At 41.8% G+C, this 25,501-nt stretch overlaps 1 protein-coding gene across 1 annotated transcript in view; it reads right to left on the reverse strand.

Moving 5' to 3' along the window:
- Positions 1-25,501, reverse strand: part of eif2ak3 (eukaryotic translation initiation factor 2-alpha kinase 3) — a 51,215-nt gene that overhangs the window by 19,777 nt on the left and 5,937 nt on the right. Inside the window, exons 3-7 of the mRNA XM_052042396.1 lie at positions 12,744-12,938; positions 10,537-10,670; positions 5,156-5,390; positions 4,699-4,873; positions 3,122-3,259 (exon numbers count right to left, since the gene is read on the reverse strand). Coding sequence (XP_051898356.1) covers positions 3,122-3,259; positions 4,699-4,873; positions 5,156-5,390; positions 10,537-10,670; positions 12,744-12,938 — 877 coding nt within the window. The remainder of the gene's footprint in view (positions 1-3,121; positions 3,260-4,698; positions 4,874-5,155; positions 5,391-10,536; positions 10,671-12,743; positions 12,939-25,501) is intronic.

Consider the following 25,501-nt stretch of genomic DNA (forward strand, 5'->3'; position numbering starts at 1 on the left):
AGCATAATCAAAGACCCCACCCACCCGGGACATTCTCTCTTCTCCCCTCTCCCATCAGGCAAAAGATACAAAAGCCTGAAAGCACGTACTGGTTGGCTCAAGGACAACTTCTATCCCGCTGTTATAAGACTATTGAATAATTCCCTAGTACAATAAGTTGGACTCTTGACCTCACAATCTACCTATTTATGACCTTGCAGCTTATTGTCTATCTGCACTACACTTCCTCTGTAGCTGTTACTTCATTCTGCATTCAGTTTTGTTTTACCTTGTACTACCTCGATGCACCGTGTAATGAATTGATATGTATGAGCAGTATTCAAGAGTAGCTTTTCACTATATCTCAGTACATGTGACAATAATAAACCAATTCCAAATCAGGAGATTTGAGCACATAATCTAGTCTGTCACTCCATTGTCACTGCAGAGCGCAGCATGGTCAGAGCAGCCATCTTTCAAGCAGGTTTTAATAGAGGCTCGGTCTGCCATTTCAATTGCATGCAGAAGATCTGACGAGACTATTTCAATGAAGAGCAGGAGAGTTATCATTGTTACCCTCCTGGCAATGTTTAATCATTCAACCTACAATACTGAAACAGGTATCAGGTTACTGTGTGAGAGCTGGTTGTGAACATATAGCACCATATTTTCTATAATACTCCAAAAGCTTCAAGGCATTGCATGACCAAGGTTCTGAAAGGCATTAAAAGCCTTTATTCAAAAATACATTGAGCAGAATGGTGCAGCACCACAACCTGGTGGACAAAGTGGAAATTGCACCATTTTAACAGACCAGTGCCCAAAAGTAATGCAAGCCAGTGGGAAAGGAAATAGATCGTCAGAGCCTTAGTAGTAAAGGGAAATTTAAATGGAGGGTGACAGCTAATGAACAGGAATGTTTACCTAACAGCAGCGAGAAGGCGAGAATGGGAAATAGGAGAAGGCAAATGGGGAGCAGGGGCTTAGAGATTGATGAATGAGTGAGAATTTGAGCCAACGGTGGGGGTAGGGTTTAGAGTCGAAATAACAAACTACTGCTTGTTATGTTGGGGTGCAGGGGTTCTGTGGGGAAGATCTGGTGCTGCTTATTCCAATCAACTATCAGGAATTCAAAATAGAGTTTCCCACTAGTACACCAGAAAAAAAAAAATCAAAACTTAAAATATTCCTTTTTAAATTTTGCAGATTAACTTTGTTGGAAAAGAGTGAATGTGACTCCTTTATTCAAAAAAAAGGGAGACAGAAAGTGGGTCATTACTGACCAGTTGGTTTAACATCCATCATAGGGAAAATGATAGAAGTTATTGAAGACGCTGTACTTAGAAAAAAAATTCATGGGGTAAGGATTATTGTGGAAAACAAAAGCTCATAGCACAGTAGGTAACATTGCTGGTGTGGATGGAAGAACTGAACAGAACTGGAGAGTTGACAATTACAAGTCTTTTTCTGATTGTAAAACGTAGAGTGGTGTGTCACAGGTATCGGTGCTACAGCCTCAACTTTTTACAATTTATATAAATGGCTTCAAAGAAGGGATTGAAGGTGTAGTTGCTAAATTTTCTGATGATGCAAAAAAGGCTATAATGGGATGTAGATTAAGTGAATGAGCAAAGGTCTGACATATGGAGTGTAATGGGAGAAAAGGTGAAAACATCTATTTTGGTAGGAAACAGATAGCATATTATCTAAGTGGTGAGAGGCTGCAGAGGGATCTAGTGCATGCTTCACAAATGACTAATATGCAGGTGAAGCTAGTAATTAAGACAACACAATATCTTTTATTATTAGGGGAATAGATTACAAAAGTAGGGAGATTATGTTCCAGTTAAATAGAGCATTGGTGAGATTACACCTGGAGAACTGTGCAAAGTATTGGCAGTGCAAGGCAGGCACGATAGTAATAGCAATGCTTAACCCAGTTGCTCCCTATTTTAAGAGCCTTAGTGTGCTGTTAAAACTAGAGGCATAACAGATCCATTGAATCTGGGACTCCCCATAAATATGCACACATGCAGTTCAGAAGCTGTCACAGGGCAGGCACGGTAGTGTAGCGGTTAGCGTAACGCCATTGCAGCGCCAGCAACCCAGGTTTAATTCCGGCCACTGTCTGCAAAGTTTGTATGTTCTCCCCGTGACTACGTGGGTTTCCTCCAGGTGCTCCGGTTCCCTCCCACATTCCAAAGACATACGGGTTAGGAAGTTGTGGGCATGCTATGTTGGCGCTGGAAGCGTGGTGACACTTGCGGGCTGCCCCCAGAACACTCTACACCAAGATGCATTTTACTATGTCTTTTAATATACAAGTGACTAATAAAGATATCTCATCTTGTCTTATTTAAGGAATAATGTTAGCACGTTGCAAGTCTGGTAAATGTCTGAACTGCTTGATAGGCTGCCTGATGTGGCAAGACTGGACAGGCTACACCTCTATCCAATGGAATTTAAAAGAATGAGATGTGGACGTGACAGGGTGGATGTGGAGAGGATATTTCACCTTCTGAAAAATATCTACAGTAGGGGTTCACTATTTGGGTCAGATGAAGTGAAAATGTGTCTTTCCAGAATGCAAACTTTTGGAAGGCTTTTCCTCAAGGGACAGTAGTAGTCTTTGAACATCTTTAAGGCAGGTAGATGGACTCTTGATAAGTGAAATGTTACAGGGACTTGGCAGGAATGCAAAGCTAGTTACAATCAGTTCAATCATGACCTTATTGATTGACAAAGTGGGTTTGAGGGGCTGGCCCTACTCATTCAGGTGTTAAATAGATTTAAACAGCCACAGCATGCAATGATGTGTACTTATTCCATCAGGAGCAAACCCTTTGCATGGAGGGTGGTTAGAATATCTAGACAAGGCAGATAAGAATGAGAAATACATAGGCTGAGAGGACAAGAAAAAGCAAGATGGGAGAAGCACAAGGACTGGAATAGACCAGCTGAGGCCGATAGCCCGTTTCTGTGCTATAAATGGATACCATTAGTATTTAAACTGGGCATAAAAATAGAAGTGCACTGGCTTTCTCACATAATGATAGTTCTTTTTATATATTTTTTTGTTTGAAGTTCAGTATTATTGCATGGCAAAGTATTAGAGTACTGCTTCAGTACTGAAGTAACTTACGAATTAGAGGCTTCCACCTAATGTTAGGCAAAGAGACGATGTCAGTCTTCCCATTTTCCTCAGTGATCGGCACCATCAATGGGAATTTGTCTGATAATCTAACAGATGACTGCATGTACAGCTGCCCCTTGTACATACCTGGAATTACAAAGTGAAAAGTTGGGAGTGTCAGGAAGAAGCTCAAGAGTTGGGGTGCTGTAATATTCAGTGTACATTACTGCTAAACAGCACTGACCCCAAATGCACTAAATTCTGTGTGTGGGGGGGGGGGTGGAGATACAAAAAAAAAATCACAAATTGAAGACATTGGAAATATATCGTGTTGACTCTGGCTCTTCAATAACGGGAAGGGGAGAGGCTTGGACTACATAAAACATTCCTTACTCTTTCAAATGCTGACTAATACCTCCTGCGAACTTCTTCCCTGCTCACTTTAAACACAATCACATGGGAGTTTGCCCCACTACTCTGATCATGTTCACCTCCAACTCATTCACAGACTATCTGCTGACTGGCATTTGAGACCATTATGCAGTGCATAAATTTGCTGTTAGGTTGTGTGTATTAAACAATATCTACATGGAGCATCTGTTTAACTAACTAGTCTCTCCTGTAGAACATTTGACTCTCAATAGTCCAGACACAGCAACTCATATTAGTCAAGTAGCACAGTGCCTTCTTTTATAATATCCACTCAATGGGCTGGAACTCACCATGTGGGGAATTACCCCAATCAACTTGCTTCCTTATGCTCTTGATAGTAGCACATCAGGAAACCAAGCTGTTGAGTTTAAAAGGTCAAATGTAAGCAGAAAGTATACAGTTAATGGCAGGACCCTTAACAGCATTGATGTAAAGAGGGACCTTGGGGTCCAAGTCCCGAGCTCTCTGAAAGTGGCCACACAAGTAGATAGGGTGGTAAAGAAGGGGTATGGCATGCAAGAGTAAGGAAGTCATGTTGCAGCTATATTAAACTTTGGTTAGACCGCACTTGGAATATTGTGCACAATTCTGGCCACCCCATTACAGGAAGGATGTGGAGACTTTGGAAAGGCTACAGAAGAGCTTCACCAGGATGCTGCCTGGATTAGAGAGCATGAGCTGCAAGGATAGTTTGGACAAACTTCAGTTGTTTTCTTTGGAGCATTAGAGGCTGAGGGGAGACCTGATAGAAGCTTATAAAATTAGGAGAGGCATAGATAGGGTATGCCAGAATCTTTCTCCCAGGGTAGAAATGTCAAGTACTAGAGGCTATGCATTTAAGGTGAGAGGGGGAAGCGTAAAGGAGATGAGTAGGTTTTTTTTAAAAATGCACAGAGTGGTAGGTGCCTGCAGCGGGCTGTCAGGGGTAGTGGCGGAAGCAGATATGATAGTGGCGTTTAAGAGCTTTTAGATGGACACACAAATATGCAGGACATGGAGGCTTATGGATCACGTGCAGGCAAAAAAGATTTAGTTTAATTTGGCATTGTGTTTGGTGCAGACATCGTGGGCCAAAAGGGCCCGTTCCTGTGCTGAACTGTTCTATGGCACTACACCCTTGGATGAGGTCAACCAATTGGCTTCTCCACTCTTACCAAGATAGACACTGGATTCTGCTGATTCAGCTGCTCCCCTTGCTGCCTCCACGAGATCCTCCTCGTCATCCACTATGTTGTCATGGCTGGCTGAGTAACTGGCATCATCGAAGAGGCTGACTGGGGTCACTTTTCCATTCTCTACCAACCAGGCCGATGCAACTGGAGTACAGAACTGGCAAAGCAGAGTTGGCAAGGACACATCACCATTACTATCAAACCTCGGCATACAGAGATTTCAGAGTACACAGAACTTAGAAATTGATCAATCCTACATAAAATCTCCTTTGGATACGATAACAGTGTCCCAATTTTTTTCCCTACTTCTGACAAAGGGTCTTGGACCTGAAATGCTAACTCTGTTTCACTTTTGACAGATGAGACCTGACCTGCTGAACATTTCTGGTATTTTCGGTTTTTATTTCAGGTCACCAGCTCTTAAGTTTCTAATCATTACCTGGTGCTCCCATTCCAGCTGTCCACCTCGTTTATTACTGAAAGACATCACCTTCCAGTCGGAAACAGAGATCTTTATGACTCGGTCCCTGATGGTGTTGTCCTGTTCCACATCGGATAGGACTTTTGATCGACCGCTCCAGTGGCTGCTACTGGAATCACTCTCGATGTAGTTGATACTAGATGTGGCATCCCGAACAAACCTCAAGTCGTAGTGCCCAACACTGAAGTTCCACCTTTTGAAGAGTACACAAATTATTCTGGTTTCCACACAGCCTACAACAACTTGCAATTACCCACGCATTGTAAAATGTCCCAAGGGGCTTAAGCAAACTGACAATGAACCAACAAAACAGGCAAGTAAAAGTTTAGTCAGCAGTAGATGCTAATGAAGGTCCTAAAGGAGCAGAGAAGTTTAGGGAGAATATGGTGACATAGTTTTATGTTAGTGGACTTGCATCCCAACAGCTGAATTATTCACCTTAGAACTCTAATCCCACCAAGATAGAGAACTTAAATTCAAGTTGTAGCGGTTGCTACCGCGGAATAAAACAAGACTCTGCTTGGAGGATTGCCAAACAGAACTGGTTTATTTTCCCACCTTGCGCAGGCCCTTTAAGGGAGAATGTTCCTGCCCAAAAACAACTGGTAATGACGTAAGTCCTACGTCATCAGGACTTTCCCGCGCGCGGGTTCTCCCCGTCGCTCGGAAAGACGAGGCCCACCGCCATCTTGGGCCTCGTCGCTCCGACGCTGCACGACCCGACTGCCGAGCCAGTTCGCCCGACTAGACGGTGAGTCGCCACAAAGTAATCAATCACATCTAGAATGTCATGCTAGTAACTGTAAAGACAAATAAGATAAGATATCCTTATTAGTCACACGTACATTGAAACACACAGTGAAATGCATCTTTTGCGTCGTGCGCTCTGGGAGCAGCCTGCAAGTGTCGCCACGCTTCCGGCGCCAACATAACACGCCCACAACTTCCTAACCCGTACGTCTTTGGAAGGTGGGAGGAAACCGAAGCACCCGGAGGAAACCCATGCAGACACGGGGAGAACGTACAAACTTCTTACAGACAGCAGCCGGAATTGAACCCGGGTTGCTGGTGCTGTAAGAGCGTTACGCAAACTGCTACACTACCGTGCCTGAAATTCTTGCAATGTTACAAAACCTGATTAGATTCACTGATATAAGAAAACAGGAGCAGGAGGAGGCCACTCAGCCCCTCAAACTATCCTGCCATTCAACATAATCTGTCTCAACCCGCATCTCCTCTTCTGTGCTAATTTCCAATAGCTTCAATTCCCTGATCTTTCAAGAATTATCTACTTCCTCAAATACCCCCAATGGTCTAGCCTCCACAACCCTATAGGGCAGAGAATTCCAGAGATTCACCACACTCTCCTAGAGGAAGGGCCATCAGATTTCTTTCCCAGGTGCGACTCCAGATCCACAACGTGGTTGACATTCAACTGCCCTCTGAAACGGCGGTACAGTGGCACACCCAGTAGATCCAGTCTCTCACAGTGCCAGAGACCCAGGTTCAATCCTGATCTTAGGTGCTGTCTGCGTGGAGATTTCAAACTCTCCCTATGACAGTGTGGGTTTCCTCCTGGTGGTCTGGCTTCCTCCCACATCTCAAAGACATGCAGGTTGGTAGGTTAATTGACAACTGTAAATTGTCCTGTAGAGTGCAGGGGAGTGGTCGTATCTGAGGGGAATTGATGGGACTGTGGGGAGAATTAAATGGGATGAATGTTGGATTCGCAAAAACAGGTGCTCGATGGCCATTGCAGACTCATGGACTGAATGGCCCATTTCTGTACTGTCTCTATCTATAACATGGCTCACCAAATAATTCAGGTCAGGTGCAGTCAGAGATGGACATAGCTGAGACAGCTTTCAGTTTGACATCTGGACACCTAGACACTTGAACAGCTAGTATGAGAACACAGCTGAGCCAACTGTACAACCCCTGTGAGCTACCCCACTGTCCCCGGAACAGAACAGACAGGCACGTCTGGGAACAGACATCCTACACAGAAGTGGAGACAGACACCCTGATAATCTCAAGACCAGGTGATTAAAGGGTTAAAGTGATTATGAAAGCCAGGAGGAATTTGAAAAAAATGCAGAATGTTAGGGATAAATATGTCCCAGTGAGGCAGAGAAGGAATGGCAGGGTGAAGGAACAGTGGGTGACGAGAGAGGTGGAACGACTTGTTAGGGAGAAGGTAGCGTACATAAGGTATAAGCAGCAAGGTTCAGACAGGGCCCGTGAGGAATATAGGGTAGCGAGGAAGGAACTTAAGAAAGGGCTGAGCAGAGCTAGAAGGGGACATGAAAAGGCGTTGGCTAGTAGGGTTAAGAAAAATCCCAAGGCCTTTTTCAAGTACGTGAAGGGTAGGAGGATGGCTAAGGTAAAGGTAGGTCCGATTAAAGACAAAGGTGGGAGAACGTGCCTGGAGGCGGCGGAAATGGGAGAAGTTCTCAATGAGTATTTCTCTTCGGTATTCACCGAGGAGAGGGGTCTTGATGACGTGGAAGGGAGTGCTGGTAGGGGTAATGTTCTCGAGGTTGTAGATATCAAGAGTGAGGATGTGTTGAAGTTGTTAAATAATATTAAGACAGATAAATCTCCAGGGCCTGATGGGATTTTCCCCAGGCTGCTTCGAGAGGCTAGGGAGGAGATTGTTGAACCGCTGGTAAGGATCTTTGAGTCCTCGTTGTCCACGGGGATGGTGCCAGAGGATTGCAGGGTTGCGAATGTTGTCCCCTTGTTCAAAAAAGGTAATAGGGATAGGCCAGGGAATTATAGACCGGTGAGTCTCACGTCTGTGGTGGGTAAGCTGTTAGAAAGGATTCTAAGGGATAGGATTTATGAACACCTAGAGAATCATGGACTGATTAGGGACAGCCAGCATGGCTTTGTGAAGGGAAGATCTTGCCTCACAAGCTTGGTAGAGTTCTTTGAGGAGGTGACTAGGAAGATTGATGAGGGTAGTGCGGTGGATGTGGTCTACATGGATCTTAGTAAGGCGTTTGATAAGGTTCCTCATGGTAGGCTTCTTCAGAAGGTCAGAGGCCAAGGGATCCAGGGAAGCTTGGCTGTGTGGATTAGGAATTGGCTTGCATGTAGAAAGCAGAGGGTTGTGGTGGAAGGAGTGCCCTCGGATTGGAGGGCAGTGACTAGTGGTGTCCCGCAGGGATCGGTTCTGGGACCACTACTTTTTGTGATATTTATAGATGACTTAGATGAGGGGGTGGAAGGCTGAGTTAGTAAGTTTGCGGACGACACTGAGATAGGCGGTGTTGTGGATAGTGTGGAGGGCTGTCGGAGTTTACAGAGGGATATTGATAGGATGCAGAGCTGGGCTGACAAGTGGAAGATGGAGTTCAATCCCGAGAAGTGTGAGGTGGTACACTTTGGAAGGACAAACTCCAGGGCAGAGTACAGGGTAAACGGCAAGGTACTTGGCAGTGTGGAGGAGCAGAGGGATCTGGGGGTTCATATTCACACTTCATTGAAAGTTGCCTCACAGGTGGAAAGAGCAGTTAAGAAGGCCAGTGGGATGTTGGCTTTCATAAATCGCGGGATTGAGTTTAAGAGCCGTGAAGTGATGATGCAGCTTTACAAAACTCTAGTTAGGTCACACTTGGAGTACTGTGTTCAGTTCTGGTCGCCTCATTATAGGAAGGATGTGGAGGCGTTGGAGAGGGTGCAGAGGAGATTTACCAGGATGCCGCCTGGATTAGAGCATATTGAATATGAGGAGAGGCTTAAGGTGCTAGGGCTTTATTCACTGGAAAGGAGGAGGATGAGAGGAGACATGATAGAGGTATATAAAATATTGAGAGGAATAGATAGATTAGACAGTCAGCACCTCCTTCCCAGGGCACCAATGCTCAAGACGAGAGGGCATGGCTTTAAGGTTATGCGTGGGAGGTTCAGGGGAGATGTCAGGGGGAGGTTTTTCACCCAGAGAGTGGTTGGTGCATGGAATGCACTGCCTGGGGTGGTGGTGGAGGCAGATACATTGGACAGGTTCAAGAGTTTGTTGGATAGGCATATGGAGGAATGTGAGATAGAGGGATATGCGGGAGGAAAGGGTTAGGTAGTGTGAAGGTGGTTTGATGGATGGCACAACATGGTGGGCCAAAGGGCCTGTTTTGTGCTGTATGGTTCTATGGTTAAAGAACCAAGTACATACAAGGAAAGTAATGAACTTATCACTATACAATTAGCCACAAAATTGGAACAATGTCAAGGAGGTATGGAAAGAAATGTATAAAAAAGGTGCCCCACAGGATGATTGGGAGCAACAACTGTGGAGAATAATCATCACAGAAGACCTTGAATCAGGTACTCAAAGCACTTGTCGGTTCAAACCTCAGCCAGATTCATCTAGAGCTAGTAATATCTAAATACAAATAGGCAGGGGGAGTTGGAAGTTGTGAAACTAAATTTAAGGGTAGTTTAATTACATAATAGTGGTGTAACTAAAGAAACTATGCAATGAATCTTTGAGTAGTTTAAACTATACTTCATTAATCATGATTAGTAATCAGGAAAAAGTCATTGGTGTGGTTACCAGGTACTAAACTTTAATAGGCAACACATGGGTTCTCAACTGGTCAGAAATGGAGGAATGCAGATATTGGAAGATTGTAGGAGATTACTGAGGGAATGGAAAGGCACTGGAGGGATTTAACAGTAAATTGTTCTCTTGCTATCATATCAGAAGCAAAAGTAAATCAGCGAGCACTCTGTTTATGGGTGAATAGAACTTAGTGCAAAGACACCAGGAGTTCTTAGACCAAGTTTACAGAGAATTTTTAAAGTCAAAGCACTACCAAACCTGAAGTTGACTAAAAAGTTAAACCTCTGATAAGTGATAGCAACTGGTTTCTAGTTGTTGCCCATATACAGTGGACCTTAAGAACCATTAAATAAATCACTTTAACTGGGATTAAGTCTGCTGGATTTTAAAACAAAACTTGCTATCTTTTCAGATGTGCCACATAAAACTAGCTAATCCTGTGATGCGAGATCAGCTCAAGAACCATTGAGTTAGTGGATGGTCTGTAGCTCGATTATCCATCTGGCTCCCAAATTACCCTATCCTTTGTGCTCATGGACACTTACAAATGCTTGGTGCTGATGGTAAAACTGCAATAGTACTGGGCCACAGGTGGACTGGGAGATAAACATTTCCTCCATTTAGCTTAATATTCTTTTTCTAAACACAGCTCTCAAAGCAAAATGTTCTTCTCCAAAAGCCCCCCCTATTTAAATATCACAAAACACACCACCACCTTCTCCAACCCCAACTTAAAACAGGTTCCTTACTGAGCAGAACCATGAATCACACTCACTTCTCAGCACCAGAGCGAGGTCCCACAGCTCTGACAGTCTTCTGCGTGCGCTGCAACAGCAGCAGATCAGATCCCTGGTCGGTCGTCTCCTCCTCCCAGCGGCTGCAACCCCCTGTAGAACAGACGTACCGCATCTGGATAGAGTAGGGTGGGGAGGACAGGTGCAGAGGGTAGAGCAGAGGACAACCTCTTTCAATAAACCAGATAGGTGGCACAAAGCTGCAGAGAAACACTATATTGCAATATTACGAACAGCATCAGGGAAGGTCCAAGTTGGGCTTCAGTCGAGGTACAACTTCCTGCTTTATCACGTAGGTGAACTTGGATTGGCTGGTACTGCAGTGGAGTCACTCTCATCTGAGACAAGTGACAAGAACAGCTGCCAACTTGCCTCTTGAGGACTGCAGTGAAGGGCACCCTTCTCTAATGTGAGAAGATACTCATTCAGCCTTTAGATACATGATGCTAGAAAACTGACAGCACACATCATTATGAAATAGAAATCATTGGAACACAGTTTGCAAGTTTCCAAGACTTGCTGGTCGATTACTGCTGCTTCAGCACTTTGCTCTCAGCTTCCCCATTAATTTTAAGAACTTGCTGGATTTGCACATTAAATTTGGTGCAGAAATTTAGAAGTCGTCATTAACAGTGCAGCAGTATCCTTTGAATGATGCAGTAACTGCAGATGCAAACCCAATCAACCTCTCCAGCCCAGAAAGCCAAGCTGGGAGCTCACGGTCCTGCAGCATGTAACTTATTCTCAGCAGCCTCCAAAGTACGGCTTTTGTCAAAGTTCTTTCTTAATCCACTTGTTCTTTCGTCCTCTACGCTTTCTGCACTTGATTTGACTATCTTAGTGGCATTCTAATCTTATTGGTTAAAGTAATGCAGTCTGTTCACTAATGTCCCAGATACCCAAATAATGGCACACACATCCTTACTCTGGCAAGATTAAGACCAATGTGTACAATTTATCAAATGTACAGCCTCACATCAAAGAAAGCAATGTAATGGTGTGTAATGTGATAGTTTAGAAATGGGACAGGAACGAGTACATACGTTTTCAATGTTCAACTAGGCCAAAGAATGGGATCGGTATTACAAATGCATGCTGACAAATTATAGAGGGTCTCTGCACAAGCTCCATCACAGAGTGTAGGTTATTATTTAACAATCAAAAATGAAGATGAGAAATGTTAATTGCTACAAACCTGACTGCATCAAATAATCAAAGTCCACTGGTATCTAGAGATGTCTGATTCTCATCCAAATCAGAAGAATTGTGGGTTCAAGGACTCGAGCCCATAAAAAAAAGGCCACCAGTCCAGGAGAACCATACTGTTGGAAGCCAAATAAAAACAGAAAACACTGGCGACAACCAGCCGGCCACAAAGTGGGGGAAAAAAAAAATCAAGTTAACATTTCAGGTAAATACTTTTCATCGGAAATGTTGGGAACTACCTTTGGATGGGATATCACACCAAGAGCTTGATCAATATGCTCCCTGCATTCAGGCAAGCTTCTCAAAAGATCTTGTAGAGAAAAAGAACAAAAACCTAGTGGAAGGTGGTTTCGGACAGCATCCCTCCAGAGGGAGAAAGAATTCTGGCTTCATTTCTTGGTCTTTTATCAGGGATTTTGTCTGTTTGTCTGCTTGGTTGACTTCAACTACCTGGAACAATGTAGCGAGAAGCACATAGGATGAAATGAGCTCAAAACCTAATCAATGCACTCTGTACTAACTCAATGTAACTGCACTGTGTAATGAATTGACCTGTACGATCGGTTTGTAAGACAAGCTTTTCACTGTACCTCGGTACAAGTGACAATAATAAACCAACACCAAAACCAATACAGGTCTTGAACCAATTGACAGAGCTGCAGCACTGCTAATTAAGCAGAGTTAATACAGTGCAATTTTAAGTGTCATGATTGGTCTGTGTCTTACAAAATAAAACAATTCCAAACTAAAGTTAATATGAGAAATTTAACAAATGTGACGGGGGAATTTGTTTGCGACGTAACAAAGTCCAATGAAAAACAAAACTGATATTTAGTGGAAAGGACAATGTACTGGGCTTTGAGCAAGCAAAAAACTGAAACGAATTGGGAGATTTTTCAGCATGGCTACCTCAGACGAAACAACCTACTTCAGTACTGTATCATTCTGTGGTGGTACATAAAGGAGACTCATCCTCAGTTACCTTTCCAGTGTCAGCATCCAACCCATAGCTTGTCCGTGACTTCCCTCCAACCAAGACTACATCATCGCCAAGTCGGTAGGAAGATTCCAGGAGAGACTCCACCGTAAACGGAACCGCCTCCATGCTTTCCCTGTCTCGGTCCCATTGGAAAAGGTGTCCATCCAGAGACGGAATTATTACTTTATTCCCAAAGACCTGCATACAAGTAATAATCACATTCTACATGCAATACAAGCTATGGACTAGATACAAACACACGTTTACAGTCACAGACGGCAGCAGTTTACATTATCTTAGACAGCCCCATCAGTTTAAGCTGTCTAAGACAAAACACCTTTCTTGCGCCTACACACTATGAAGTAGGACCGTAACTCAACCTCAACATGGCTAGAATGTGCAATAGTAAAGACAGAAAAATGATCAACGCAACACCATGAACTTAAAGTATCTTGGGATTTCTGGACATAGGTAATTTAATGTAGAAATCCTAAAGTTACTTACAGTAAATTTACAATAGAATCAAAAGTAAAAAAACCTAGATTGACACAAACTTAAGCTATTTACAAGATTTACAAGGACTCTGGTCACAGGTATAAAAGGGAGAGAGTTAAGAGTGACATGCAGATTTTGTTTTTACGTAGTGTAGCTACTTACAGCTGTAGTGGAGGCAGATTCCATTGTCGCCTTCAAGGGCGAACTGGATAACTATACGGTGGAGTAAAACCTGCAACTCTATGGGCAGGCAGGGTAGTGTAGCAATTAGCGTAATGATATTACAGCGCCAGCGACCCAGGTTCAATTCAGGCCGCTGTCTGTACGGAGTCTGTACGTTCTCCCCGTGTCTGCGTGGGTTTCCTCCGGGTGCTCCAGTTTCCTCCCACATTCCAAAGACATACAGGTTAGGAAGTCGTGGGCATGCTATGTTGGCGCCGGAAGTGTGGCAACACTTGCGGGCTGCCCCCAGAACACTCTACGCAAGAGATGTATTTCACTGTGTGTTTCGATGTACATGTGACTAATAAAGATATCTTATCAGTCATTGAAGGTAAACTCCAAACCATGTGTGGAACCAATTAATAAACTCCAAACCAATTAATATTTAAGAATGAAATACTTGGTAGTTTTATAAAAGGTATGCAAGAGGGGGGTATGGGTTACTAGAATAATTAGAGTCAGGTTAGTTTTTTCAATTGGAAATCAGTCTAAATTGGATTTGGGAACACATGTTTCAAAGCCAGATTGCCCATCATAAAGTGAAAGAAACATCAAGAATAAAACATCATGCCCAACTCACAACACACCTTCCAAGTTATCAATAACCTTGGTACATTACAGATGGCAGTGAACATCAACAGAACACATAGCATGTTGAAGTTGCACTTAAACCAACGTGATACTGCCCTTCCTTCTCCTAGAACTGAATGGCCAATTTTCAGCACAGTATTATTTACAGGGAGCAATCAAATTGTAGGTAGTACCCAAGCAGGAAGATCAGAAGACATCTCAGAAATCAAGAAATAGTTTGCCGAAATATCTGAATGGACAAAAATACAAGGAGAAAAATGCATGCAGATAGAGTCAGAGTACTACAACACAGAAGAAGGCCCTTCAGCCCATCTAGTCCATGCCACCTGATCTTCTACCTCGTCCCATCTACCTGCACCTGGACCATATCCCTTGTCACGAACCAGCAACAAAAGAAACACACTGAGCATGATTCAGTGTTAAAAACTATTTTATTAATTACTACTTATGATAATACGTAAAATAAAAGTAAAAATGTTAGTATGTTAGAATTCAAAAATGTTAAACCTCGAACGTTAACCCCAAAACTAAACTCGTTGTGTGTGTGTGTGACAAAGTCCCAAACTCCCAGTTCCGGAATGGTTCTTAAAGTTCAGTTCCGCAAGCCATAAGGTGAAACATGAGCAAGGGCTTCTTCAACAACCACCGTTGTCAGAAGATAAGACGTAGATGTAGGGAAACATAGAGAGAGTAAATACGAAATCCAAATGTTCCATGATGGAACCCAAACGACACTTCAGTGTTTACTCGGTAGTGACTTCCTCACCCCGAAAAGCATCCGAATCGTGGTCGTCCACACATAAATACCTGTTTCCTTCTACAGGTCAGCAATAAAGTGAACTCCACCGGATTACTTCCAACTTCCATACATGGATTTCAGTGGCAAACACAGTTATTGTTTCTCATCCATCGATAGAGAAAAAAAAGCAGGCTGGTGTCTCTCTCCCTTCTCTCTCTCTCTCCTTCTTCTGACTTCTTCAACAACGTCATTATGTCCTTTATCTTCTATTGATGTAAGCATGCCCCACACACACACACACACACACTCTCTATCTTAAAGGGACTTTCACTGAGTCCGTAACACCCTCCAAACCCCTCCCATCCATGTACCTATCCAAACTTCTCTTAAATGTTACAATTGAACATACATCCATCACTTCCACTGCCAGCTCGTTCCACACTCGCACCACCCTCTCAGTGAAGAAGTTTCCCCTCAGATGTCCCTTAAATATTTCACCTTTTACCCTAAACCTATGACCTCTATTCCTAGTCTCACCCAAACTGAGGGGAAAAAGCCTGCATGCATTCACCCTATCTATACCCCTCATAATTTTGTATACCTTTAAGATCTCCCCGCATTCTCTTGCACTCCAGGGAATAAAGTCCTAACCTATTCAACCTATCCCTGTAACTCAGGTCCTCAAGTCTCAGCAACATCCTTGTAAATGTTCTCTGCAGTCTTTCAAGTTTATTGATATCTTTCCTGTAGGTAGGCAACCAGAACTGCACACAATACTCTAAATTTGGCCTCACTAACGTCTTGTACAACTTCAACATAACATCCCAACTCCTGTACTCACTGCCCTGATTTAAGGTGGCCAATGCCAGATGTAAAATACTGCTCACGCAAAAGCAAAGAAAAGGCAGAGACATACTCCACAACTGGTGCTGCAATAGCAATGGATGCAAATAAAAATGTTAGAAGATACTGTCAAAGTATTAAGCATTCCAAGCAATTTTAAATAGGAAACATTCAAATTCTGCTTAAATAATCCCAGAGGCTGAGCAACAATTACAAAAGCTTGGGTTTAGGAGCCTAGAAAGGACTGACAGTATGTTGCACTGTCAATGATAGGTGCCATTATAGAGTCATACAGCATGGAAACAGGCCCTTCTGCCCAACTCATCCATGCCAAACAAGATACCTACCTGAGCAAGTCGCATTTGCCTGCATATGGCCCATATCCCTCTGAACCTTTTTATATGCATTTACCTGTCCAAATGCCATTTAAACTTTGTAATTGTCGTTGAATAGGATATTAAAGGCAGACCATACATGCTCTCTCATGTGGATGCAAAAGAGAAAATTTGATGACTACTGGGGAGTTCTCCCTGGTGTTCAGGGCATCATATAATAATCTCAATCAACACCACCAAAACAGATTATTTAGTAAAGTTTTTCATTTTGTTTGAAACACCTTCCTGAATCTCCTCAATGGCCAGAGAAACCATATCTTCATTGACTTTAAAGGAGTTGAGATAGTCACAAGGTCAAGAAAGATGAAAGATAAAATAACATGGAAACAAATCCATACTACACAAGACATCCAAATTAAGAGCTTTGGAAATTTAGAAAGTAAAAAAGAGTGGCATCACAAAATTCTCTACTTCAAATTAATTAGAACATAGAACAGCACAGCACGGGACAGGCCATTCGGCCCACAATGTTGTGCCTATCTTGATGCCGCTTTATACTAAATGTCCTCTTCCTGTACATCATCCATATCCCTATGTCTAAAAGCCTCTTAAATGCCACTAGACTGCCTGGTTCCACTAGTTCATTTAGTGTTGAATGGACTCCCAATAGAATCAATTAAGAAATAATTAGTTGTTACTATGAGGAAACAAGTCATTCTGGATGAACAAACCAAAAAAAAGAATTGCTGGAAGAAAGTAGTATATTAGCATTTCATTGGCTTTTGATGATCTAACAAGAGCAACAGAGAGAATACACATTCCAAATAAAGATTCTCATATCCACTTGAAACACACTAAAGGCAAAACCAATTCATGTCAGTCATTGGGGTGTGAACTTGCATAGACTCTCCAGAGCAGAAGTCTCAACTGTCCAAAGTGATACAGTTTGCTGTTTGCCTGCTGTTTGCGATTACAGTTATTAATAGAAGTCATAAAATTTGAATTCTGTATTTTACTTATGTCTCATCAGACTCTCAATATACAGAACGAGATCTTCAATTATAAATCAGCAATTGTTCAGGACTTAATGGAAGTGTGTTTACTGTCCTCACAGCTTGCCATTAAATACCTTGTTCTGACTTCTATTAAACAAGAGCTTTCAACAGGAAATTATGTAAAAATGTTCCTAAGGTCACAATGACTAATGTGAATAGAAACGTACAAGGCACTGTTGCAAACTTAATTTACAATCTGTTCATTTGTAAAGTATTACAACTTTATTTTATCTGAAGAGTTTATATGAAGCTCTAAACAAAAGGCTACACTGCACAGATGCAGACCAAAGTCAGAAAAAGAACAAATTGTTATGCATGATGCAAGGTGCAGTGCTTGCACATGGGCAGATAATTAGATTCAAAGTATGATGCAATATCCAATATATACTTTAACAAAGAAAAAAAGTTAACTGAAGTTCTTCCCTCCTCTGAAAAATACTACATAGTGTAGTTGCATGCAGAATGACTTCAGCAAATTACATCAGGAGGCAGTGAATAAATGATGCTGCACTGCATCAATTCCATCTATTGGGTGCTGAGCACAAGGCTAAGCACAGATAAATATTTTACAATAACACAATCTGACATCTTATTGAAAAGCTCCAGTTAAGGGGATCAGCAGTGGAATTTATCAATGACAAACGCTCAGTAAATCAGAGCTCGGCTCTCTCAGCAGGTGGCAATGCTGAAGGTGCAGTGTGAAAGGAGGTGACATCATCTATCTCTCTCTCTAAAGACCATTACCTCACCAGCTCATCTGCTAGTATGACTCATACCAGACTGAAGGCATTCTTAATGCTTCCAAGTGGCATTGCTTTCAAACAGTAATTCCCCTTGCAAATGTTTAAACATCACACAGAATGCCAGAGGGCAGTCGAGTTTAAACTTGGGAAGAACAGGATACACAAATGTTCTTTGGGGAAGGGGGAAGATTTTGCAGTCCACAGTCCTCAGATTTCATTAGCCACAAAATGATTCATAGAGGAAGTCTGTCCCTCTAACTCTGCTATTTCCCCAAAGTAAAACAACAGGAATCGTAAAATAGTTGTTAGTGTACATTCTGGGTATTATGCACAATTCTGGGCATTACATTATAGGAAAGATATGATTGCACAAGAGGGTGCAAAGGAGATTTACAAGGATGTTGCCAAGACTGGGAAATTCGACAGAAAGATTCAACAGGCTTTCTTTGAAACACAGGAGTTTTGGGGCTTGGGGTCCTAATTGAGAGATATCTAACAAAGCCAGAGAAACCAGTAGAATGGAATGGTGTAAAAATAACAAAAAACAAACTAACATCACAGATGCTGAAAATCTAAAATAAAAACAGAAAATGCTGGGACTACTCAGCAGGTCAGGCTGTATCTGTGGGAAGACAATCAGAGTTAAGGCCCTTTGTCAGAATGAAGTAATGAATATCTGAAAGCTAGGTCAGAAAAAATGAAGTCAATGATGTGGGAATCTCCAAGCTTGTCACGGAGCCCCACAGCTCTCGCACTGCTTCCACATTTCCATTTCTCCGACTCTCTCAAGTCTGTTCTGATGACGATGATACCTTCCACACCAGTGCTTCCAAGAGTCTTCCTTTGATCAAGCTTTCTCTTTCTGTTCCACTTCCCACACTTCTGTTCTTTGCCCATCTCCTCCCATCCAGAGCAAGTGTGCTCACCTTCGGTCTTCACATTCAACAGATCCACACTAAGCATGATGCCACAGACACTTCCCCTTCCCACTTCAGCATTTTAAACAGATCCTCCTCTCTGTAACTCCCTGGTTCATTCTTCTCTCCATTTACACCCATTGCCCTCCTGTGTCATTGCAGGAGATGCAGCACCCTTTTCACCACTTCCTTCCCACCAGCCAGAAATCCAAAAACACTTTACAAGTGAAGCAGCAATCACTTGTATTTTCCTCTACCAGAAAACAAAACAAACATTAGGTAACTACTCTGCAGAACACTTCTACTCAGTCCGCAAGACTGCTCCTGACCTTCTAGTTGCCTGTTACTTTAATTCTCCATCCCAATACAATTCTGACATCTCTGGCTTTGGCCTCTTATACAGTTTCAATGGGGATCGAGGCAAGTTCAAAGATCAGCATCAAATCGTCTGACTCCAAGACTAAACACTAAATTCAATAACTTCAGATAATCACCCTTTGTTTGGTATCAAAATGGCTAGTTCTGACAAAGTAATCAACCTATCTTGTTAAGTCTGTTTTCTCTCTCCACAGATACTGCTGAATATCTCTACTTTTTTTTTAAAAAATCATATTTTCAGCAATTGCAAGGTTTCATGTCTCAGCTCCAGCTATTTTCTCCCTCATTAATCTCCTTCTGTTTAAATCTTCTACAAACAGATTAAAAGGCCTTCACTGCCCTCTCGCAGACAACATAACCCTTTGCGACATTGGACCTTTCTTGATCTCCACCCTTTATCTTTCATTTCTACTGCCCTCTACCTATCACTGATCTTTCCTTGTGTTCTTTCCACCCCTCCCACTTCTCTGCAACATGTTTGAACCCCAGCTTTACTAGTTCTGATGCAAGGCATCAACCTGAAACATTAACTTTTCCTCTTTCCACAGATGCTACCTGGCCTTCTGAGCAGCACCAGCACATTCTGTTTTTATTCCCAACAAAGATGCAACTTGGCTCAAAGGCAGAGCCTGCCACAGCATGACAAAGCACAATGCCAAGCTACACAAATGTTCACCAACAAGGAACTGGTGATCTGTCAGAATCTGTGAAACAAGAACATAATGACATATTCTGAAGTCAATGGCAAGATGTACAAATGGCTACTGACCTGTCAAACAGATTAAAGCCATCATATCGTTACTATAATCATTCTTGACACTTTCCAGTTTGTGTAAAATGGTCATATGCCAACAGAGCAATGCCACCTTAAGACCCTTTTAGTGCATCAGCAGACAGTTCAGTAAGTGCAAAACTTACATAGATTCATGATCACAATCAACAGCTGGTGTGGAGATTATTCTACCGATTTCAGTTGATGTGAATCCAAAGTCAATATATATAAAAAAATTAAAGTTATAGGACATAAAACATTACAGCACAGTACAGGCCCTTCGGCCCACGATGTTGTGCTGAAATTTTATCCTGCTCTAATATCTATCTAACCCTTCCCTCCCATATAGCCACATGAATGATAGAAAAATGAAGGGCTATCTAAGTCTCTTAAATGTCCCTAATGTATCTGTCCCACATACCCACCACGTTGTGTAAACAAAAACTTACCTCTGACATCCCCTTATACCTTCCTCCAATCACCTTAAAATTATACCCCCTCATGTTAGCCATTTTCACCCTGGGAAAAAGTCTGACTGTCCATCACCAATGTATGTTATCATCAATTTTCTTCAAAGACCAAATACATCTCCAATTCTCAGTGGAAAGCTCAGGCACAAGGAAGAGTAGGGTCCAAAGATCCATCTTTAGTTTATATTATGATTGTTAATATCAAAATGTATTACAAGGGCCTTCCAACTAACAGCTTGTTTAGAGAGAGTAATAAAATCTCCATCCTAATTTCAGATACCTGACCATTCTTCAGTAATACCCAATGGAAATGCATGCTGTCAGACACTGGGAAAGAAGGGTAGGCTCAGTCAGGAGGTTCCTGTGGCTGAAGATAATACCAGAAGCCAGAGCTACTTATCCAGAATCCAAAATTCAACTCACTCAACTCCTTTCTCAGCAGGTGTACCGCTTAAATTCAGTTATTGAAATAAAACTGGATTCAATTGCCCAATGTCAGTAACAGCAACAACAGAAACCCACCTGGTGCACTAAAGTCCCTCAGGAAAGGACATCTACTGTCCTTGCCCAGTCTCAACCATACACAACTCCACACAAATAGCAACATGGTTCATTTTTCATTGGCCTCTGAAGTGGCCTAACAAAGCACTCAGTAGTATAAAATAACTATGATGCTCTCCGAAAACCCTTGGCACATTGACTGCAAAAATGCACTCTCTCACAGTGGAAGTAAGAATGAGCAATTTACACTGGCTAAACTTGTAAGAATGATACTAACATTAACAGGCAAGAATCATAATGACTCTTTGGGTAAGGGTCCATTATCCAATAGGACTGTAATCCAAGAGGTGGGAATGAGAAAACAGGCAAGAGACAGGGAAACTGGGGCCCCAGAGTAGTCAGCGAGCAGGAACAATTGCAAACAAACCTGGTGAACCAGATGCCAAACCATCAGGATTTCTAAAACAGTCAGATTACAGATTACAGACAACCCCCACATTACAGCAGTTCAGTAACTGAAATTTGCCTTTACAGAATTCACAATCGCTACCAAAAAATCTGGGAGATAGAATAAAAATTTGCTTTTTTGAAATACATGAAAAAAAGTAAATAAATAAAGTTTGTTTTTCAACTCGCATCACTTGACGCATGCACAGAAAACATGGTTGTGTGTTATGGAACATCTCAAAACAGACCATGTTCTAGGAATGCAACCTCCCCAGGGGCGAGGTATTGAAAGACAACAATGCAATCGGTGGCTCTTCAATCTACTGAAGTCAACACTACATGTCACAAGAATAGTGTTTGCAGGCAGTCACATATACTACATATGAAATCATAACAAAGTTGTCAAAGCACTTCCCGTCTCTTTTCAAATTTGCTTCACTGTTACATGCCTGAAAAGGATGATTACAGGCTTGTCCCACAACTATCCAATGTACAAGCCATCAGTTGCCAAACCAATCAATACAGCTCAACTGCATTCCAATAGTAAAATAATCAATAGTTAGCCCTGGGTCCCTTGGCTTATTAAGCAGAAGACTATGAAAAGTTCTTCATGCTGATGCACATATGTAATGCTTTTAGTCATTCGTAAATGTTTTGCCCCTTAGCCAACAGCAACAACTTATTTACTTTATAAAATATGCCTAAACTCTGCACAGAAGTGTTATGAAAATATATTTAACAATGCATCACTTAAAGGAACTGTTTGGACAGGTGACCAAAAGAAATCAGTCTTAAAAATAATGATCTTAAAGTGCATGCAGAGATGTGGGAAGTTTAAACCCTAGGGCCTCAGCAGATGAGAACTCAAACACCAGTTGTGGTGCAATTTACTTCAGGGACACAGTAGAGTCCGGAAGTTGTGGAGGAAAAAGATTTGACAATTGTGTAGTTAGGTGTCAAAGAGAAAACTAGAGATAAGGAGGAGTATGGTCATGAGGGATTTGAACACAAGGATGAGAATTTTAAGATCACAGCTTGTGAACCAGCTACTACTGTAGATTAATGTAGTGTGTGAGGATCTGGTACAAGTTAGGTTACAGATATCATGGTTTTAGATGGGCTCATTTGCAGAGGATGCAAGATGGAAATCCAACTGGAGAGCATTGAACAGTTATGTCTGGAGATGGCAATGGTTATATTCTTCCCAATACGGATGAAATTTCTGCTTAAGCAGTAACGAATGTCAAATATGTTGAATAACAAATGAGAGACGGTGCAAGGTCTGGTCAGGATTAGTAGATGCAGCATCAAGGGTGTTAGTCTGCTGGAAATGGGTCTGATTGGCATCCTTGCTGAAACTGTTTTCAGAAAACGTTACTGAGGAGAGTCTGTAAATGAGAAATAGGAGAGAGTCAAGGATGGACTCTCTGTGGAAATAAGTAATGGTTGAAGCACAGAAAGGGAAGTCATTGGTAGCAATTCGCGGATTACCACTGCATTGTAGTGCCAGGGAAATGAACAGACACCCAGCTCAACAGTGGAGAAGCCCTGGAAAACCATGACACATGGACTGTGTCAAAAGTTACTGGACAGGCTGAGGAGGAGGAAAAGAAAGTGTTTACCTTGAGGAAAGCAAATGATATTCTGGCTTTTATTAGTAAAGGACTGGAGTACAAAGTAGAAATATCTTGCTTTAATTTTATAGGCGAGACCATAACCAGAATATTGTGTACTAGTCTGATATCCCTATCCAAAGAAGGATGCACTTGCGATAGAGGAAGAACTGTACAATTACACCAGATTGAGTCCTGGGAAGACAGGTTTGCTGAATGAAGAGAGATTAAGCAGACTGGACGTATACTCTCTGGAGTTTAGAATGAGAGAATCTCCTGAAACATATCAAATTCTTGTGGATTTAGACAGTGTAAATACAAGGATAATATTTCTCTTAGCTGGGTGTCTAGAAGCAGGAGTGACAGTCTCAAAATAAGGGCTCAGCCATTCAGGATAGAGACAAGAAAAAATTCATTGCCAGGAGTGTAGTGAATCTTTGCAATTCTGTAGCCAAGAGGATTGGGAAGGCTCAGTCACAGAGCATATTCAAGACAATGTCTAAAAATCTTTTTAAGCTCTAAGTGTCAAGTTATATGGAGTAAGTCCAAGAAAATGGACCCAAGGCAAGAGATCAGCCACGATGATATTGAAAGATCATATAGAAAAGCCTACTTTTGCTCTCACTTCTTACGGCTACAATGGGTATCAGCATGTCAAACACAAAACTACTCAGTTTCAGCCTAACCTAGCACTGGTTACTCATTTTGTCCTCCTACATCTTACTTTCACCATAAAGATCAATAGTAAATCTGGTGAGACACCACACACTATAAATCAGCCTACCATTATGCCATCACATTTACATTCTAACCTGGAAGGTTGCTGCAGCATCCATCAATTCTTTGTCAAATCTGGAGGCCCTGCTTTCTCAGGCTGCTGTCCATGAACATGTATAGAATAATGACATAATAACTTGAGATGTTATCATTGAAAAGATCAGCATGTGTGGCAGTATTTTTTTCTTTCTTTTCTGGTATTTGGGCATCACTGGTAATGACAATGTTATAGAGAGCACCTTCTTGAAGTACTGCACTCCTTCAGATGAAGGTACTGCCACAGGTTTTTGAGGAGGATTTAGATGCAGCAATGATAAAGAAACAATGAAATATTTTCAAGTCATGATGCCGTGCAACTTAGGAGGGAAAATGTGGCAATGTTCCCATGTGCCTGATATTCGTGATGTTTTGGATGGTAGAGGTTGATGGTTTGGAAGGGGCTGTTAGAGGAATCCAAGTGAGTAACTGCAATGAATTTTGTAGATGATAGACTTCAGTCACTATGTATTAGAGATGGAGGAAATAAATATTTAGGGTGGTGAATGGGGTATCAATCCAGCTGGCCACTGTTTCCTGGATGCTGTTGAGCTTTGGGAATCATTGGAACTCCATGCAACTAGATAAGTGGACAGCATTCCATTATGCACCTAACTTATGGGTTATAAATGATGGAAAGGTTTCAGAACGTCTGGAGGAGGAAACCCAGTCAAAAGGCAATAAACGGCAAGCTAAAATGTTCTTCAGCCACAGCAAAAAGTCAACACAAGCACCAACTAAAGACATTCAATGATCATTACTGCTCTGATTATTCCACAGGTGTATTCATTCAATGTAAATACCAAATTGATACACTACATAATTTGTTAGAAGCTTAGTATCTTGAGGATTAAATCCTACCACAATCCTTCAAGCCTCACCGTGCCTTTTAAATTAAAAAGTTTTTAAGTTATGTAATAATGTAAATGAGAGGCTGTTCATGAATATTTTGGTTTTACTGTAATCTCATTTAAATGTTAACATTTTGCCCAAGATCCATTAGTTTATCCATTTGCCCAAATAAATAATCAGCAGAGAGAAATGGACTAAATGGCATTCTGTTTCATTGTAAACTAACAGAAAGCGTGGCAGAATGGTCAAACATTGAAGTAATTTGAAGGCACCTACACGAACTTTCAGAGCTGCATCCTGCAAGTGGATGCTGGTGCCTCTGATTAATGTTGTAACCTGAACCATTTAAAAGTAAGATTCTATCCAGAATAGTAAGAAATCTGGAGAATAAAACTTACTATGTTTCATTGAAGGGATGCATAAAAATGTTCTCAATAATGTTACTGTTTCTCAGCTTGCATCATGCATCAGTATTTATTCTTAGGTTCAGAAAATGATGAAATCCTAAACACAACTGGCTATTCTGGGCTTTAATCCAACCTCAAAGATCAGAGCAGTGACTTTTTTCCTCTATGATGCCATTGCCTGGATGATTATGCTACTGTCCAACAAATATTGGATTATTTGCTGCAAATTTTTTTTGCAACTCCACAGATCACAGCATTTCCACCTTCAGCCGCACCCAAATCCAACAATACCAATCAAAGGCAATTTTGGCAGAAGCCCAAGTGTACAATTTAACAACAGAGGTGAGTTTATCTTAAGACACTGGCCTTTATCTTTCCAGAAGTCTCATGTCATGACCAAATTTATGCAATCTCACCACAACTGGACATTTCTCACAACTCTGCAATCCAGAGTTTTTACATATTCCTTTTGTGTTCTCCCTTCTAACTATTGTGTCCTCTAATCTATCAACTAGATGACTTTACCAAATGCTTATCACTCGAGCACCCCTGGTCTCACCCTACCAGC

Source organism: Pristis pectinata, chromosome 2 (assembly GCF_009764475.1).
Source record: "Pristis pectinata isolate sPriPec2 chromosome 2, sPriPec2.1.pri, whole genome shotgun sequence".
NCBI classification, from domain to species: Eukaryota; Metazoa; Chordata; class Chondrichthyes; order Rhinopristiformes; family Pristidae; genus Pristis; species Pristis pectinata.